This window comes from Trachurus japonicus, chromosome 18 (genome assembly GCF_045865225.1).
Source record: "Trachurus japonicus isolate A0001 chromosome 18, Traja_1.0".
Classification (NCBI taxonomy): domain Eukaryota; kingdom Metazoa; phylum Chordata; class Actinopteri; order Carangiformes; family Carangidae; genus Trachurus; species Trachurus japonicus.
The window spans coordinates 12,621,365-12,642,182 of NC_140924.1; the positions used below are offsets into that span (position 1 = coordinate 12,621,365).

The window sequence follows — 20,818 nt, forward strand, 5'->3', positions numbered from 1 at the left end:
AGGCTTATTTTGCAATACAAAGGTGTCCATTAAATTGCATTCATACCTAATGACTTCCTGTCCTTTATTATCAGAAACTATAGAATACGTAGTAATTCTAAAAAATGTCATTAACACAAAGCATTAGAGTGTGTATAAATAAACACTTGCATGGTCTTGAGCCCTTACCTTGAATATGAAAAAAGAAAAAGTGGGGAGAAGTCCTCCCAACTGACCAATAACCCATTTAACCAAGTGAAAAGTTGTTTTACTGGGTTGATTTTGCATAAAGAATAACAAAAAGGATTTTATTATATCATTACTACGATATTTAGGATGTCATTTGACCCACATGTTCTCATGACATTTTGGTATTTCTAACTTGTCCCTTTCTCTGAGCAAAAAAAAAACTTTTGCATAACACACTGCAACTGACACATGATATCACCTATTTAAATAAGGTTGGGCTATTTGCCCACAGCTGTGGACATTGCATCAGTCTACCTTCATAAATACTGGATGGTCAGTAGCAGCCACCTTCTTTCAGAGTTTGTGCTCCTGTGATCAGTGGGAGTAGCTACATCCACACTAAATCTTGTTGAGTTGATTTTCCTAGCAGGGGTTTCTAGAGGTTTTCCAATGGAGGGTCCTGTGTTGCTCCTCTGTCTGTCTGGGACATGGGCTCAGGCAGAAAGTGGAGGAGCTGACAATGTTAGCGCTGATATCTGGGCTGAACTCAGAGCTCTCAGAGACGAACTGAAGTGCACCAAGGCTGAACTGACAGATAAAGTGGCCGTTCTTGAGAAGGAGAAATCAGGTACAGTACTATGCCAAAGTTTTAGGCACTTTAGATTCCAAAAATTCCATATTTTAACCTTCGTCTTATGTCAGCTTTCTGCTATCATCTTTTGTGTTGGTGTCAGTTTTGACCAGAGACTTAAATCAGCTGTAAAATACACTAAAAACAATTATTTATCATCCCATTTGTTTCTCAACTCTTGGTCACGTTGTTAGGCTTCCTTATCTATGAAAAGGTTGGTTTTGCCTTTGTGAGTTCAGTTTTAACTCTCATGATTGTTCTTATCCCTATCTTATCTTAGTCCTGCAACAGAGGACTGTTGGATTTTAGTCAAATCAATAGAAACACACAATAACCACCAGCCAGACAAGTGTTATAAATGAAGATTTTAATAATTTCAACAGTGTTATTTCAAAGAACTTCATATGATACAGAGATCAGTCTCAGACTGACAACAACTACAGCAGAGCTGGAAGCAACGAAAACTGAACTGCAGCTCCAGAAGACAAAAGTGGAGAGAAGAAGAGTAATTCATTAAACTATTGTTTTCATGCTTTTTTTTAGTCCAAGTGATAGAACTGGTTTCAAAAATGAGAACTGTTCTGAAGAAAGTGACAATTAAGTTATGGGGAAAAACTGGATGTTTCTAGAACAAACTGGATGAGATCCAGACGGCATCTGCAGGAATATTTAAAAACAAAACCAGAAGTACATGCAGTGAACTGAAGACCACATCCTAATACATATTTCAACTACAGACAATCCTGCTTAAACAAAAAAAAATCCATTAATATTAATCCTCAAACTCTATGATATTTCAGAGATCAGTCTCAGACTGACAGCAACTGAAAACAAACTGACAGCAACTACAGAAGAGCTGGAAGAAACGAAAACTGAACTGGAGCTCCAGAAGACAAAAGTGGAGGAACTGATTAATGGTAAGTCATAAAAATCCTATTGTTAGTATATAAAAATCTAAGAAAAGCAATTCATTAAACTATTCGTTTTCATGCGTTTCTAGTCCAAGTGATAGAACTGGTTTCTAGAGTGACAACTGATCAGAAGGAAGTGAAGTACTGGATGTTTCTAAAAACAAACTGGATGAGATCCAGACGACATTTGCAGGAATATTGATGAAAACCAAAACAGAAGTACATGTAGTGGAGTCCAATGACTGAAGACCTGTCAGGGTTGTAGGAGGAAGGACCCAAATGCAGGAGCGTACAGGCAGATTTCTTGCAAACTAAGGTTTTAATTGGTACAACAGCCAGGAGAACAGAACACCATGATGACAAACAATAATCCAACACGGAACTGATAGAAACATGAGACTAAATACATAATCCAACACGGAACTCAAAGAAACATGAGACTAAATACATAATCCAACACGGAACTGATAGAAATTTGAGACTAAATACAACAGAACTAATCAAACCAACAAGCAACAGGTGAGGAGACAGGAGGGCAAAGAAACCTGATTGGTGGAGACACACAAGGAGCAGGGCTGACGATGTGAAACGCAGGACAGGTGTGCAAGGAGACTGAGGAGGGAAAACACAGGAAGACAAGACAAGGACTTCAAAATAAAACAGGAGACTAGGACAAGACACAGACCATGACACAACACAGAACTTCAAAATAAAACAGGAACTAAACTAAACAGGGGAACACAGAAACTAAGGGGCTGTCCCATTTCTCCACACTTGGCTCAGTGCGCTTGGTTACGCACACACTTTGGTGACGTTTTGGTGGCCAAGCGTGTGGGGGGGAGATTTAAAAGCAATCGGGACACACTTGACAAGTGCAGCCTGTGCCGTTGCGCACAGCACACTAGCACAACTACTACACACACACACACACACAGCAACAGTTTTAATAAACGGTGCTGCTGGATCAGTCTCATCTACTCCTAAAGTGTCTCTATGCGCAAGATTCAAATCATAAATGTGTAAGCCCAACTCCGTAAGTAAATAAGACAAACAAGAAAAACGAACATGAACAGAGCATGATGAATATAAAATATGACATTAAAAGGTCATAATTATTAGATAGAAAGTTAATTTCATTTTATTGAGATTAATTCAATCGCATTTCCTAAACGTGACTTGTGGCTCTGGGTGACGGCGGACTTCACCGTGGTGCATTGTGGGATTTATACTTGGCCAAAGACCGCTTGGATGCGGTCTTACCATAAGTGTGGGTAAAGTGCAAATCAAGCGCGCTGCACTTCTGGTCGTTGGAGAAATGGGACACACTTGCGCACTGACACTAGGCCCATGAACGCGCACGCCAAGTGCCCAAGTGTGTAAGTGTGATCGAGTGTGCATATTGGGACAGGCCCTAAGAGTCCAATAACAAAACAGAACAGAAAACCGAGCCACTAAATGGCGGTAGACCAAGGGCCATGACAAGACCATCCTAATACATATTTGACATATTTTACAGACAATCCTTCTTAAAGAAGAAATGCATTTTAATCAATAAAGAATTGTGGAGACGAAACTTAATGTTTCGATCTTTTAATATTATTGTCATGTTGTGTTTTACAGAAAATGTGAAGTACGCATTCACTGCTGGTTTGGATCTCTCAGGACGTATTGGACCGTACAATACTGTAAAAACTCTTGTCTACAGAAAAGTACTCACCAATGTTGGTGGGGCTTATAACCCACATACAGGTAGTGTATACATCACCACATGCTTCATAACATAAACTGACAATGTTGAGTATTGGACAGTGATGATGAGATCTCTGTTTCTTTACTGTTCCAGGTATCTTCACTGCTCCAGTTAAAGGGGTCTACTACATCAGATTTACTGCCTACACCGAAACCGAAAGTAGCAAATGGGTGGGAGTCTACTTATACCATAACAATCAGAAAGTCCTGGGTAATTTTGAGTATGGTAGCCCTGCTTCACTTGCAAATGCATTAATTCTCCAGATGGAAAAGGGAAGTGTGGTCTATATGACCCTCGCCCCAAACTTTGTGCTTTATGATTTTAAAGACTACCGGAACAGCTTCAGTGGTTTCCTGCTGTATCGTCTGTGATTTTAAGTCGGCTACTTTGACACCTTCAAGAAAGGCCTTAAACAACCCATGTCAATGATTCATCAACATTTGACTGTTGATTTCACTACAATTAAAAGTAATGTGTATTAGTCAGTCACAAGGCTTATCTTGCAATATAAAGGTGTCTATTAAATCACATTCATACTTAATGGCTTCCTGTACTGTCCTTTATTATCAGAAACTACAAAATGTATTAACTGCAATATTCTAAAAACTTAATCAAGACTGAGCATTATTGTGTGTATAAATACGGGCTCTGTCTCACACAACCCTCAATAGGACACCACAGTTATGCGTCACATTTTCAAAGAGTGATACCTGTTGTATTTTTCAGAAATACCAAATACCAATACAAAAAATCTTATGGATACTCCGGCGCGTAAGTTTAAGCCATGGCCCAACGCACCGTAACACCGAGTACAGCCCCCTCGAGAGATGGAGTCTGCTAAAGGTCTAGCTTCTCTAGTTGTAGCAACTTTAGCAATGACCGCACCATAACAAACAGCGCAGTCAAAAAGCCACTCATAGCCACAAATAATGCTCAGAACAGCACCAAACGTCATCAACAGTACAAACAGGGTCCCAGCACATCATACGAGGCATCAAACATCTGTTAGCTTAGCCTGGTTTCTATTGAAAAGAGACGAAAACAACTCACCCACTCTCCTCCAGTTAGCGTCCAGGCACAGGCAGTGACCACACTGACCACTTGATTCCCCCTGGTCCAGCACATAGCCTCCACCGCAGCTGTCCCTCTTTCACTTTTCTCCTCCATTTCTTTCAGCTCGTCTTCAGTAAACTCAGTCTCAAACTGATAGTGGCGCCCATCGAAATAAAACCAGTCGTTGTTGTTCTCAAACTGCATAAACTCAGCCCTTCTGTGATGTCTGCTTGTTACTGCCCATAGATGTATACTGAACAGTATCTATGGTTACTGGCTGCCATGGTTACAGGTCGTCAGAGTGTAGCCGATTACCGCAGCTCATGAAAATGTGTATTACTCCATACAATGCAGCCAAAATGTCCATGTATCTTGCCTATCAGTTTATAAAAGTTATTATCGAGTGTTCACAGGGAAATGAACAGAGTTGGGCATTTATAACTTTAGATATTTGCGGGAGAAAATCACGTAAAAAAGCGCGAGATTAGACGCAACGTTACGCGCGAGATCAGGACGACGTTCGTTGCCCGGTAACATAGTGAAGCAGACATCACAAAGGGACAACACGGCTGAGTTTATGCAGTTTGAGAACAACGACGACTGGTTTTATTTCGATGGGCGCCACTATCAGTTTGAGAGTTTACTGAAGACAAGCTGAAGGAAATGGAGGAGAAAAGTGAAAGAGGGGCAGCTGCGGTGGAGGCTATGTGCTGGACCTGGGGGAAGCAAGTGGTCACTGTCTGTGGATGCTAACTGGAGGAGAGTGGGTGAGTTGTTTTTGTCTCTTTTCAATAGAAACCAGGCTAAGCTAACAGATGTTTGATGCCTCGTATTATGTACCTTCGCCTCCTCCACTTTGTGTCTTGCCTCCCGACCCGGGGGAGATCCACACGAGTGGATCTCAACAGCTGGGACCCTGTTTGTACTGTTGATGACGTTTGGTGCTGTTCTGAGCATTATTTGTGGCTTTGGACTATGTTGTTTGTTATGGTGCGGTCATTGCTAAAGTTGCTACAACTAGAGAAGCTAGGCGGTTAGCAGATGGTCTAACTTGGTGTCACGGTGCATTGGACCATGGCTTAAATTTACGCCGGAATATCCTTTAACAAATACACATTTTACAATAAGTATTATTATTATTATTATTTTTAATTTAAATTTAAATTTTTTACAGTCATTTTATTTGTGGACCATGGGACATTTGAATTGAAAATAGGGGTTATCTTTTCACATAGTCTAATCAGAGGTTTAGTTGTCTAATGTTTTTATAGCTTTTCCATCTTTCATACCATGTAATGTTTGAATGTAGTGGAGGATTTCTATTTTAAACTCCTGAATCCTTGGTCTTAACTTTATTAAGTAACAGCCATTATTACAGTTTCCTCCATGGCTCAGTGCTGCTCTCCAGACTGTAGGTTACAGCTCCATGGCGCCATCCTCTGGTACAAACTTCTCACTGACACACTCAACTTCTAACTTGTGTTCTTAAATTGTTAAAGAGTTTTTGTTGCTTTGGGTTTGAGGCAGATCAATAATAATTGAATGAATTACAAATGATGGGAAAGACACTTGCATGATCTTGAGCCCTTTACTGTGAATATTAAAAAAACAAAAACAAGTGAAAGTTGTTTTACTGGGTTGATTTCACATAAATAATACAAAAATTAGGATTTTATGATGTCATTACTGATATTTAGGATGCAATTTAACAGACACGTTCTCATGACATTTTGGCATTTCTAACTTGTCCCTTTCTCTGAGCAGAAAAACAAAACAAAACGACAACAAAAAAACTTATACCAAACACAAATTCAGTACAGCCACTGACCAGTTGCATAAACATGATATCGCCTGTTTAAATAAGATAAATGAATGAGAATCAGGCCATTTGACCACAGCTGTGGACATTGCATCAGTCTACTCTAATAAATACTGGATGATCAGCACACATTGACATATTTTTCTCAAATTTCCTTAACAACGTTCAGTCGCAAGTAATATTGTTATTTGTCCACTCCTAATACTACTAGCCTACTACTACTACTACTACTACTACTACTATTAATAATAATAGGTAGCCTAATGTCATTTCAGTAATACAGTGTGGCCCCCACCCCCCACCCATTGTTACCCTAGCAGAACAAATGAATTACCAAAAAAATAATATAAAAAGAAAAGTGAAAAACAGAAAAAGAGAAAGAAAGAGAAAGGAAAAGTAATAATAAGATAAATAATCATATAAATAACATCTAAAAAATCCTTCATAAATCATTTATCCATTTAACTGTATGAAAATTACACATAACATCAACACACAAGATTCATCAAGCAAAAAAGAAAAAAGAAAAGAAAAAAATAATCCACAGTAGCAAAAGTAGAGCTGTTCGTTAAAAATATTAACAGATTTTTACAAGCTAAGGTATATTGTCTCCATGCAAACACTACTTTATGGCATCTCTTACATTTTTACAAGCTATTACTAAGGGCCAAATGTATGGAAAGAGTAGCAATGATTTTATTTTATAGCCAATTATACACATGTACCCAAAGACACCAAAACCAAAACCCAAACAAAATATGTATCTCTTTATTTACACAAATTAATTGAAAATAGGAGTTATCTTTTCCGATAATCAGAGGTTTTATTTAGTGATTTGTAAAATGTCTAATGTTTTTATAGCTTTTCCATCTTTCATACCATGTAATGTTTGAATGTAGTGGAGGATTTCTATTTTAAACTCCTGAATCCTTGGTCTTAACTTAACACTTCACTGACACACTCAACTTCAAACTTGTGTTCTTAAATTGTTAAGAGTTTTTGTTGCGTTGGGTTTGAGGCAGATCAATAATAACTGAATGAATTACAAATTATGGGGAAACACACTTGCATGATCTTGAGCCATTTACTGTGAATATTAAAAAAAAGAAAAAGTGGAGAGAAGTCCTCCCAACTGACCAGTAGCCCATTTAAACAAGTGAAAAGTTGTTTTACTGGGTTGATTTCACATTAAGAATTAATAAATTAGGATTTTATTATATCATTACTGATATTTAGGATGTCATTTGACCCACATGTTCTCATGACATTTTGGTATTTCTAACTTGTCCCTTTCTTTAAAAACAAAACTTTTACATAACACATTGAGTGTCCAGCCACTGACCAGCTCCATAAACATGATATCACCTGTTTAAATAAGATAAATAATGATACTAATGAGAATCAGGTCATTTGCCCACAGCTGTGGACATTGCATCAGTCTACCTTCATAAATACTGGATGGTCAGTAGCAGCAGCCACCTTCTTTCAGAGTTTGTGCTCCTGTGATCAGTGGGAGTAGCTACATCCACACTAAATCTTGTTGAGTTGATTTTCCTAGCAGGGGTTTCTAGAGGTTTTCCAATGGGGGGTCCTGTGCTGGTGGTGTTGCTCCTCTGTCTGTCTGGGACATGGGCTCAGGCAGAAAGTGGAGGAGCTGACAATGTTAGCGCTGATATCTGGGCTGAGCTCAGAGCTCTGAGAGACATGGTGGTGGAGCAGAAGGTGGAACTGAAGTGTACCAAGGCTGAACTGACAGATAAAGTGGCCGTTCTTGAGAAGGAGAAATCAGGTACAGTACTATGCCAAACTTTAAGGCACTATAGTTGTATAGATTCCAAAAATTCCATATTTTAACCTTCGTCTTATGTCAGCTTTCTGCTATCATCTTTTGTGTTGGTGTCAGTTTTGACCAGAGACTTAAATCAGCTGTAAAATACACTAAAAACAATTATTTATCATCCCATTTGTTTCTCAACTCTTGGTCACGTTGTTAGGCTTCCTTATCCATGAAAAGGTTGGTTTTGCCTTTGTGAGTTCAGTTTTAACTCTCATGATTGTTCTTATCCCTATCTTATCTTAGTCCTGCAACAGAGGACTGTTGGATTTTAGTCAAATCAATAGGAACACACAATAACCACCAGCCAGACAAGTGTTATAAATGAAGAAGTCATTTCAAAAGTGTTATTTCAAAGAACTTCATATGATACAGAGATCAGCCTCAGACTGACAGCAACTACAGCAGAGCTGGAAGCAACAAAAACTGAACTGCAGCTCCAGAAGACAAAAGTGGAGGAACTGACTAATGGTAAGTCATAAAATTCCCATTATTAGTATATAACAATCTAAGAAAAGCAATTCATTAAACATTAGACATTTGCAGGAATATTGAAAAACAAAACAAAACAGAAGTACATGTAGTGGAGTCCAATGACTGAAGACCATACTAATACATATTTTGACATATTTTACAGACAATCCTGCTTAAAGAAGAAATGCATTAATCAATAAAGAATTGTGGACATGAAACATATTGTTTCAATCTTTTAATCTTGTTTCCATGTTGTTTACAGAAAATGTGAAGTACGCATTCACTGCTGGTTTAGAGGGCACAGGGACAATTGGACCGTACAATACTGAAAAAACTCTTGTCTACAGAAAAGTACTCACCAATGTTGGTGGGGCTTATAACCCAGATACAGGTAGTGTATACATCACCACATGCTTCATAACATAAACTGACAATGTTGAGTATTGGACAGTGATGATGAGATCTCTGGTTCTTTACTGTTCCAGGTATCTTCACTGCTCCAGTTAAAGGAGTCTACTACTTCAGATTTACTGCCTTCAACCACAACCAACATGGCCCATGGATAGGAGTCAACTTATACCATAATAATCAGTGGGTCCTGCACAATTCTGTGCAAAATGACCCTGGAACTTCACATGCAAATGCATTAATTCTCCAGATGGAAAGGGGAAGTGTGGTCTATCTGACTCTGGCCCCAAGCAGTGCGCTTTTTGATAATAATCTCTATCGGAACAGCTTCAGTGGTTTCCTGCTGTATCGTCTGTGATTTTAAGTCGGCTACTTTGACACCTTCAAGAAAGGCCTTAAACAAACCATGTCAATGATTCATCAACATTTGACTGTTGATTTCACTACAATGAAAAGTAATGTGTATTAGTCAATCACAAGGCTTATTTTGCAATATAAAGGTGTCCATTAAATTACATTCATACCTAATGACTTCCTGTCCTTTATTATCAGAATCTATAAAATATGTATTAATTGTAAAAAAAAAGGTCATTAACACTGAGCATTAGAGTGTGTATAAATACAGGCTCTGTCTCACACAACCCTCAATAATTCATATGGAGGAGCCTGATGACAAGGTGACGGACTGACCAGTCACTTTACTGTGTTTGTTTTGAACGAATTACAAATTATGGGAAAACACACATGGTATTGAGCCCTTAGCTTGAATATTACAACAACAACAGAATAGAAAAAAAAAATGGAGAGAAGTCCTCCCGACTGACCAATAACCAATTTAACCAAGTGTAAAGTTGTTTTACTGGGTTGTTTTCACGTAAAGAATAAAGAAATTAGGATTTTATGATATCATTACTGATATTTAGGATGTCATTTGACCCACATGTTCTCATGACATTTTGGTATTTCTAACTTGTCCCTTTCTTTAAAAACTAAACTTTTCCATAACACATTGAGTGTCCAGCCACTGACCAGCTCCATAAACATGATATCACCTGTTTAAATAAGATAAATAATGATACTAATGAGAATCAGGCCATTTGCCCACAGCTGTGGACATTGCATCAGTCTACCTTCATAAATACTGGATGGTCAGTAGCAGCCACCTTCTTTCAGAGTTTGTGCTCCTGTGATCAGTGGGAGTAGCTACATCCACACTAAATCTTGTTGAGTTGATTTTCCTAGCAGGGGTTTCTAGAGGTTTTCCAATGGGGGGTCCTGTGCTGGTGGTGTTGCTCCTCTGTCTGTCTGGGACATGGGCTCAGGCAGAAAGTGGAGGAGCTGACAATGTTAGCGCTGATATCTGGGCTGAGCTCAGAGCTCTGAGAGACATGGTGGTGGAGCAGAAGGTGGAACTGAAGTTTACCAAGGCTGAACTTCAAACCCAGAAAGATAAAGTGGCCGTTCTTGAGAAGGAGAAATCAGGTACAGTACTGTGCTAAAGTTTTATTAGGCACTTTGTTGTTTAGATTCCAGAAATTGTCCAAAAATTTTAACTATATTTATTCACAAGAAGAACACTGAGTCCTGCAACAGAGGACTGTTGGATTGTAGTCAAATCAACAGGAACACACAATAACCAGTCAGAAAAGTATTATCATGAAGAAGAAGTTGCTACTTTCAACAGTGTTATTTCAAAGAACTTCATCCTCTATGATATTTCAGAGATCAGCTTCAGACTGACTGTAACTGAAAACCAGGTGACAGCAACTACAGCAGAGCTGGAAGCAACGAAAACTGAACTGGAGCTCCAGAAGACAAAAGTGCAGGAACTAATTAATGGTAAGTCATATATGTTATAGCTATAACTTAAGTTAGAAAAATCTAAGAGAAATTCATTAATTCACAAGAATCAGGCCTCATTCACGAACCGTTCTTAAGAACAAATTTGTTCTTAAGTCCTACTTACAAAGTTTTTACGAAGATTGTGGCATTCATGAATGTTTTCTTATCCAGAATTTGTTCTTAACTAAGAACAAAATATACGAACAGTCAGGAGTATACTTACGCACTTTTAAGTGCTGAGACTTCTGCAAAAATAACCGATTATAGCGTTTTCTTTTGTTCTGCAGTTGTATGATATTATATGATTTGAATAAGAATTATTTTCTGATCTTTTATGATGTTTTTAATAATCATATATTAATAATAATAATTGACAAGTCATTGCAGTTTCTTAAAAAAACATTATAGACACTTAATTCATATCAGTTTTTTTTTTCTCTTTTTTTGGGGGGGGGGGGGGGTGAATGTGTTGTTTGTTGTTGTTGTGCGCAACATACAGCTCCCGATATAATTTTTTCTTCCTAATTGCGGGCTGCAACAGTGCACTTACTGTAAGTGTTCACACTACACACAACTGTTTTTTTTTTCATATGTGATAATATGATGATATTTATGATGGCACATGTGAGAGTGTGGTCTCTCTGATAACAACCGAAGAGCTGCATCCACTGCTGGCTACTAAATATAGCCTAAATATAAATATAAAAATATAAACTAAATATAAGCCTTTTGTTTGTTTCTTTGTTTCATTCCTGCCGCAGTAGCGCCACTTCACTATTTAAGTTCTTTTTACGTTTGGAGTCTGGTGCTCCCTCACAGATTTTCATTTGAGCATTTCAACTTTCTTTCTCACTTCACCTTCTCTGCTCAGTGCCTGTGGGTTCTGTGCACACGGCCCTGCAGTCTCATGCCCTTTTACGGGCATTGATGGGGCCGTTACCTATGCTAATCCTATGTTAATTAGACTCACCTGGCACACGCCCTCAACTTACGAGGAGATGGCATTCATCAAGTAGGAACACAGCTGCGAACAATTCTGAGGCTTACGAACGCGTTGATGAATCTGACGTAGGGTTTTATTAAGGAACTTCTTAAGAACAACTTAAGAAAGAATCTAAGAAGATTCTTAAGAAGATATTGGTGAATGAGGCCCAGTCCTGCAACAGAGGAGTTTTGGATTGGAATTAACACTAACAGGAAACACACAATAACCAGTCAGGAAAGTATTATAATAAAGAAGAAGTAGTGAAATGCTACTTTCAACAGTGTTATTTCAAAGAACTTCATCCTCTATGATATTTCAGAGATCAGTAACAAGGTGACAGCAACTACAGTAGAGCTGGAAGCAACGAAAAGTGAACTGGAGCTCCAGAAGACAAAAGTGGAGGAACTGATGAATGGTAAGTAACAGAACCACAACAGAAGTACATGTAGTGGACTGAAGACCATAACTACAGACAATCCTGCTGAAACAAAAAACTATTGGTTTTCATGCTTTTCTAGTACAAGTGATAGAACTGGTTTCTAGAGTAACAACTGATCAGAAGGAAGTGAAGGACTGGAGGTTTCTAAGAACAAACTGGATGAGATCCAGACGACATTTGCAGGAATATTGATAAAAAACCAGAATTGCAGTGGACTGTAGACCACATCCTAACATATTTTAACTCCAGAATATCCTGCTTAAACAACAACAACAACAAAAAATGCATAGACTACATCTTCATCCTCAGCCTCTATGATATTTCAGAGATCAGCCTCAGACTGACAACAACTGAAAACAAGGTGACAGCAATTACAGCAGAGCTGGAAGCAACGAAAACTGAACTGGAGCTCCAGAAGACAAAAGTGGAGGAACTGGTGAATGGTAAGTCATAAAAATCCCATTATTAGTAGAAAAAATCGAAGAAAAGGAAATAATTAAACCATTGGTTTTCATGCTTTTCTAGTCCAAGTGATAGAACTGGTTTCTAGAGTGACAACTGATCAGAAGGAAGTGAAGGACTGGAGGTTTCTAAGAACAAACTGGATGAGATCCAGACGACATCTGCAGGAATATTGATAAAAAAACAACAACAACAAAACAGAAGTACATGTTGTCAAATGTAGTGGAGTCCAATGACTGAAGACATCCTAATACATATTTTACATATTTGACAGACAACCTGCTTAAACAAAAAATACATTAATCAATAATGAATTGTGGACATGACACTTGTTGTTTCAATCTTTAAAAAGGGAATCTTGTTTCCGTGTTGTGTTTTACAGAAAATGTGAAGTACGCATTCACTGCTGGTTTAGAGGGCAAAGGGGATATTGGACCGTACAATACTGAAAAAACACTTGTCTTTGGAAGAGTACTCACCAATGTTGGTGGGGCTTATAACCCACATACAGGTAGTGTATACATCACCACATGCTTCATAACATAAACTGACAATGTTGAGTATTGGACAGTGATGATGAGATCTCTGCTTCTTTACTGTTCCAGGTATCTTCACTGCTCCAGTTAAAGGAGTCTACTACTTCACGTTTACTGCCTTCAGCTTTCAAGAAGGAAAATGGGCTGCAGTCAACTTATACCATAATAATCAGATAGTCCTGCACAATTCTGTGAAAAATGACCCTGAAACTTCACATGCAAATGCAATAATTCTCCAGATGGAAAAGGGAAGTGTGGTCTATATGATAATAAGCGCTAAAAACAGTGTGCTTTATGATGATAATAACTATCGGACCACCTTCAGTGGTTTCCTGCTGTATCGTCTGTGATTTTAAGTCGGCTACTTTGACACCTTCAAGAAAGGCCTTAAACAAACCATGTCAATGATTCATCAACATTTGACTGTTGATTTCACTACAATGAAAAGTAATGTGTATTAGTCAATCACAAGGCTGATTTTGCAATATAAAGGTGTCCATTAAATTGCATTCATACCTAATGACTTCCTGTACTGTCCTTTATTATCAGAAACTATAAAATATGTATTCATTCTAAAAAAGGTAATTTACACTGACCATTAGAGTGTGTATAAATGATAATTCATATGGAGGAGCCTGATGACAAGGTGACGGACTGACCAGTCACTTTACTGTGTTTGTTTTGAACGTATTAGAAATTATTGGAAAACACACTTGCATGATCTTGAGTCCTTACCTTGAATATTACAACAACAACAAAATGGAGAAAAGAAAAAAATGGCGAGAAGTCCTCCCAACTGACCAATAACCAATTTAACCAAGTGAAAAGTTGTTTTACTGGGTTGATTTCGCATAAAGAATAACAAAAAGATGATTTTATTATATCACTACTGATATTTAGGATGTCATTCGACCCACATGTTCTCATGACATTTTGGTATTTCTAACTTGTCCCTTTCTTTAAAAACAAAACTTTTACATAACACATTGAGTGTCCAGCCACTGACCAGCTCCATAAACATGATATCACCTGTTTAAATAAGATAAATAACGATACTAATGAGAATCAGGCCATTTGCCCACAGCTGTGGACATTGCATCAGTCTACCTTCATAAATACTGGATGGTCAGTAGCAGCCACCTTCTTTCAGAGTTTGTGCTCCTGTGATCAGTGGGAGTAGCTACATCCACACTAAATCTTGTTGAGTTGATTTTCCTAGCAGGGGTTTCTAGAGGTTTTCCAATGGGGGGTCCTGTGCTGGTGGTGTTGCTCCTCTGTCTGTCTGGGACATGGGCTCAGGCAGAAAGTGGAGGAGCTGACAATGTTAGCGCTGATATCTGGGCTGAGCTCAGAGCTCTGAGAGACATGGTGGTGGAGCAGAAGGTGGAACTGAAGTTTACCAAGGCTGAACTTCAAACCCAGAAAGATAAAGTGGCCGTTCTTGAGAAGGAGAAATCAGGTACAGTACTGTGCAAAAGTTTTATTAGGCACTTTGTTGTTTAGATTCCAGAAATTGTCAAAAATTGTAATTATGTTAATTCACAAGAAGAACACTGAGTCCTGCAACAGAGGACTGTTGGATTGTAGTCAAATCAACAGGAACACACAATAACCAGTCAGGAAAGTTTAATGAAGAAGTCGTGAACAGTATAACAGTGTTGTTTCAAAGAACTTCATCTCAGCCTCTATGATATTTCAGAGATCAGCCTCAGACTGACAGCAACTGAAAACAAGGTGACAGCAACTACAGTAGAGCTGGAAGCAACGAAAACTGAATTGGAGCTGCAGAAGACAAAAGTGGAGGAACTGATTAATGGTAAGTCATAAAAATCCTGTAATAGAAAAATCTAAAAGCAATTAATTAATTCACAAGAAGAACACTGAGTCCTGCAACAGAGGACTGTTGGATTGTAGCCAAATCAACAGGGACACACAATAACCAGCCAGAAAAGTATTATAATGGACACTAAATTGTGAAATGCTACTTTCAACAGTGTTATTTCAAAGAACTTCATCCTCTATGATATTTCAGAGATCAGTAACAAGGTGACAGCAACTACAGCAGAGCTGGAAGCAACGAAAACTGAACTGGAGCTCCAGAAGACAAAAGTGGAGGAACTGATGAATGGTAAATCTTAAAAATCCTGCTGTAGAAAAATCTAAGAAGAGTAATTCATTAAACTATTGGTTTTCATGCTTTTCTAGTCCAAGTGATAGAACTGGTTTCTAGAGTAACAACTGATCAGAAGGAAGTGAAGGACTGGGGAAAAACGGGACGTTTCTACAAATCTGCAGGAGTGTTGATTAAAACAACTGAAGTACTCATAGTGGAGTCTAATGAGTGAAGACAACACCCTATACGTATTTTAACTACAGACAATCCTGCTTAAACAAAAATAAAACTGATCAGAAGGAAGTGACAATTTATGGGGGAAAACTGGATGTTCCTACAAATCTGCAGGAATATTGATTAAAAAAAAACAGAAGTAGGCTACATACTGTACAGTGGATTGAAGACAACACCCTAATACACATTTTAACTACAGACAATCCTGCTTAAACAAAAAATACATGAATCAATAAAGAATTGTGGACATGACACTTGTTGTTTCGAACTATAAAAAGTGAATCTTGTTTCCATGTTGTGTTTTACAGAAAATGTGAAGTACGCATTCACTGCTGGTTTGGGTGGAGGGCATACTGGACCATACAGTACTGAAAAAAATCTTGTCTTTGGAAGAGTACTCACCAATGTTGGTGGGGCTTATAACCCACATACAGGTAGTGTATACATCACCACATGCTTCATAACATAAACTGACAATGTTGAGTATTGGACAGTGATGATGAGATCTCTGCTTCTTTACTGTTCCAGGTATCTTCACTGCTCCAGTTAAAGGAGTCTACTACTTCAGATATTCTGCCTACGGCAGCCACAATGGAGCAGCGGTGGGAGTCAACTTATACCATAATAATCAGTGGGTCCTGCACAGTTATGAGACCAGTAATCCTAATGCTTCACATGGAAATGCATTAATTCTCCAGATGGAAAAGGGAAGTGTGGTCTATCTAACCTTGTCCAGACAATGTGCACTTTATGATGATAATAACTATCTGACCACATTCAGTGGTTTCCTGCTGTATCGTCTGTGATTTTAAGTCGGCTACTTTGACACCTTCAAGAAAGGTCTTAAACAAACCATGTTAATGATTAATCATTTGACAGTTAATTTCAATGAAAAGTAATGTGTATTAGTCAATCACAGGCTTATTTTGCAATATAAAGGTGTCCATTAAATTGCATTCATACCTAATGACTTCCTGTCCTTTATTATCAGAAACTACAAAATATGCATTAATTCTGAAAAAAAAAAAGGTAATTAACACTGAGCATTAGAGTGTGTAAAAATACAGGCTCTGTCTCACACAACCCTCAATAATTCATATGGAGGAGCCTGATGACAAGGTGACGGACTGACGAGTCGCTTTACTGTGATTGTGTTGAATGAATTACAAATTAATGAAAAACACACTTGCATGATCTTGAGCCCTTACCTTGAATATTACAACAACAACAAAAAAGAAAAAATGGCGAGAAGTCCTCACAACTGACCAATAACCCATTTAACCAAGTGAAAAGTTGTTTTTCTCGGATGATCATAAAGAATAACAAAATGAGGATTTTATTATATCATTACTACGATTTTTAGGATGTCATTCGACCCACATGTTCTCATGACATTTTGGTATTTCTAACTTGTCCCTTTCTTTAAAAATAAAACTTTTACATAACACATTGAGGGCCCTAGTTTCGTAGACCGGGCGAAGTCTAACCTCAGCGCAGCTTCGCCACGTCAACGGGGTGTGGCCCAGGTCCATTTCGCAAGTTTGGTGGGCCGCGCAGTCAGACTTAGACCGGCGCAATCCCTCCCCTCGTCCCTCCCACCAGCGCAAACGGTGAAGAGGGAGGAGAGAGGGCGGGAGGGAGACAGGAGGAGGAGAGAAAGGCGTGGAGTGGGTTTGACACAGCCGAGTCAGATCTTCACCAATCAAAGGAGCTCCTCTCCTCACCTTTAACTGCGCGGCGGGTGATGCGCGCTGCAAGTTTGTCATTTTATACTTTGACATGGACGGAGGAGACAGCGACGCCAGAGGCCGAACCTCTCCCAGGAGGAAACAGCTGTTTTGGTCCGGAGGTCCGAGCTCAGAGTGACCGAATAATGAGTTTACTAATATACTTAACCAGGATTGATCTGATACACTGAGAACCCCTACACAATCTAAGAAACAACAACTAATAAACTAATAAAGAAACTCACATTTATTCAAACCCTGTGTATAAGATGAGAGGTGTAGCCTACACTAATCACAACATAAACAAACACCATGCGGTATGAAATCAGCGTAAAGGACGCTCTCTCTCTCCCTCTCTCTCTCTCTCTCTCTCTCTCTGTCCGTCTCTTTTTTTCTCTTTTTTTTCTGTGATAGAGATGCTGAGTATACTGTAGTAGGCTATATACTGACTATCTGATACCGAGGCTGTTGTGGTGGACTAAGAGAGATAATGATTTGTGTTTTGTTTTTCATTACGGCTGCGTGATGCGGTCGCACGCGCTTATGAATTAATAAGTAAATAAATAAATAAAGCGATCATCACAAGGGCAGAGTGGTATCTCAACACGGCAGCGACATGCAGTCATCCACCCTCAGTCCTGCTTGGGACATCCACAGCTGCTTTTCAGTGCCAGTTCGTCCCTGCTGTGTTAATTCAGGTGGAGTTTCCTTTACGCACCGACAGCCTTTGATCTCTGCTTTGATCTGACGTCAGATGTGACGGGACAATCTATATAGATATAAATCCACGTGTTGATTCCGTTAGTTGCATTAAATAGTGGTTATTGTGGATATTTATTGCATTGAAATGTGTCTGGAACTGTGGAGATCTTCCTGTGAGGTCTTGGTGACGTGTGTGCACTGCAGGTCAGTCAGCCAAACTTCCACTGCACCTGCTGCGCTCCGCCCTGCGCTGAGAGTAGACCTGGTTGGAGGTGGCGAGCTTTCAGCGCAACCTCGGCGGGACATTTTCGCACAAAACTTGCACTGCACCAAGCTGAATCTGTGACGCCTCCCCCTGCTGCGCGGCCACGCCTATCTCAGCGCAGCGCGATCTGCCAATCTTCCAATCTGACTTTGCGCTAGGCTGCGCTGGTCGAAACTTGCATTAGACCGGCTGCGCTACCTTGCGCCACCTGCGCTGCACCAGCAAACTAGGGCCCTGAGTGTCCAGCCACTGACCAGCTCCATAAACATGATATCACCTGTTTAAATAAGATAAATAATGATACTAATGAGAATCAGGCCATTTGCCCACAGCTGTGGACATTGCATCAGTCTACCTTCATAAATACTGGATGGTCAGTAGCAGCCACCTTCTTTCAGAGTTTGTGCTCCTGTGATCAGTGGGAGTAGCTACATCCACACTAAATCTTGTTGAGTTGATTTTCCTAGCAGGGGTTTCTAGAGGTTTTCCAATGGGGGGTCCTGTGCTGGTGGTGTTGCTCCTCTGTCTGTCTGGGACATGGGCTCAGGCAGAAAGTGGAGGAGCTGACAATGTTAGCGCTGATATCTGGGCTGAGCTCAGAGCTCTGAGAGACATGGTGGTGGAGCAGAAGGTGGAACTGAAGTTTACCAAGGCTGAACTTCAAACCCAGAAAGATAAAGTGGCCGTTCTTGAGAAGGAGAAATCAGGTACAGTACTGTGCAAAAGTTTTAGGCACTTAGATTCCAAAAATTCCATATTTTAACCTTCGTCTTATGTCAGCTTTCTATCATCTTTTGTGTTGGTGTCAGTTTTGACCAGAGACTTAAATCAGGTGTAAAATACACTAAAAACAATTATTTATCATCCCATTTGTTTCTCAACTCTTGGTCACGTTGTTAGGCTTCCTTATCTATGAAAAGGTTGGTTTTGCCTTTGTGAGTTCAGTTTTAACTCTCATGATTGTTCTTATCCCTATCTTATCTTAGTCCTGCAACAGAGGACTGTTGGATTTTAGTCAAATCAATAGAAACACACAATAACCACCAGCCAGACAAGTGTTATACATGAAGTCATTTCAACAGTGTTATTTCAAAGAACTTCATATGATACAGAGATCAGTCTCAGACTGACAGCAACTACAGCAGAGCTGGAAGCAACGAAAACTGAACTGCAGCTCCAGAAGACAAAAGTGGAGAGAAGAAGAGTAATTCATTAAACTATTGGTTTTCATGCTTTTTTTTGGTCCAAGTGATAGAACTGGTTTCAAAAGTGAGAACTGTTCCGAAGAAAGTGACAATTAAGTTATGGGGGAAAAACTGGATGTTTCTAGAACAAACTGGATGAGATCCAGATGACATCTGCAGGAATATTTAAAAACAAAACCAGAAGTACATGCAGTGAACTGAAGACCACATCCTAATACATATTTCAACTACAGACAATCCTGCTTAAACAAAAAAAAATCCATTAATATTAATCCTCAAACTCTATGATATTTCAGAGATCAGTCTCAGACTGACAGCAACTGAAAACAAACTGACAGCAACTACAGCAGAGCTGGAAGAAACGAAAACTGAACTGGAGCTCCAGAAGACAAAAGTGGAGGAACTGGTTAATGGTAAGTCTTAAAAATCCTATTTTTAGTATATAAAAATCTAAGAAAAGCAATTCATTAAACTATTCGTTTTCATGCGTTTCTAGTCTAAGTGATAGAACTGGTTTCTAGAGTGACAACGGATCAGAAGGAAGTTGTGGAGTCAAAAGTTTGCTTCCATGGCGAGGAAGTAAAGACAGCAATAAGTCTTACTTAGATTTATAGAATTTATTACAAAATATCAGATTAGATTAATATGAACAACCAGCAATAGTCATCAATGATCATCAAGGAGATTCTGAGACCAAGTCTTGCTATTCGGCCGAATAGGGTGCAGTGTCTGTCAACTAGGGGTCTCGAGACACTGGACCCAGAGCAACGATGGCGTCAGACTTTTATACACTGATGGTCACGTACACATGTTTGTCCAGACAGTTCAACCGGTGCAAGTACACAGTATGTCGCAAACTTACAGAACATTAAACATTAGGTAGGTTCAGAGAGGTTCATACTTGTTTGTTCAACAAGGACAATCTGGTTAAAGGGTTAGGTGCTAGATTGATTACATCTCATAACTCATCAGGACAGAAACCAAGTTTCCCATCACAGAAGTGAAGTACTGGATGTTTCTAAGAACAAACTGGATGAGATCCAGACGACATTTGCAGGAATATTGATGAAAACCAAAACAGAAGTACATGTAGTGGAGTCCAATGACTGAAGACCTGTCAGGGTTGTAGGAGGAAGGACCCAAATGCAGGAGCGTACAGGCAGATTTCTTGCAAACTAAGGTTTTAATTGCTACAACAGCCAGGAGAAAAGAACACCATGACGACAAACAATAATCCAACACGGAACTGAAAGAAACATG

General features: G+C 39.1%; 2 protein-coding genes across 2 annotated transcripts in view; both read left to right on the top strand.

The window, feature by feature from the left end:
• mblac1 (metallo-beta-lactamase domain containing 1) overlaps positions 1-20,818 on the top strand; it is a 60,082-nt gene that overhangs the window by 20,639 nt on the left and 18,625 nt on the right. The gene's annotated exons all lie outside the window — the stretch shown is intronic.
• Positions 1,369-13,821, top strand: LOC146968817 (complement C1q tumor necrosis factor-related protein 3-like). The gene is made up of 4 exons (XM_085760419.1): positions 1,369-1,389; positions 1,602-1,716; positions 13,159-13,287; positions 13,382-13,821. Exons 1-4 carry the CDS (start codon positions 1,369-1,371, stop codon positions 13,660-13,662), a joined length of 546 nt encoding a protein of 181 aa, XP_085616545.1. The 3' UTR covers positions 13,663-13,821.

Excerpts from the sequence above, each read along its gene's own strand:
- LOC146968817 (XM_085760419.1), top strand. The coding sequence starts at position 1,369 with ATGAGAACTGTTCTGAAGAAA. Across the intron at positions 1,390-1,601 it reads TGAGAACTGTTCTGAAGAAA|ATCAGTCTCAGACTGACAGC; the intron begins GTGACAATTAAG and ends GATATTTCAGAG. Across the intron at positions 1,717-13,158 it reads AGTGGAGGAACTGATTAATG|AAAATGTGAAGTACGCATTC; the intron begins GTAAGTCATAAA and ends TGTGTTTTACAG.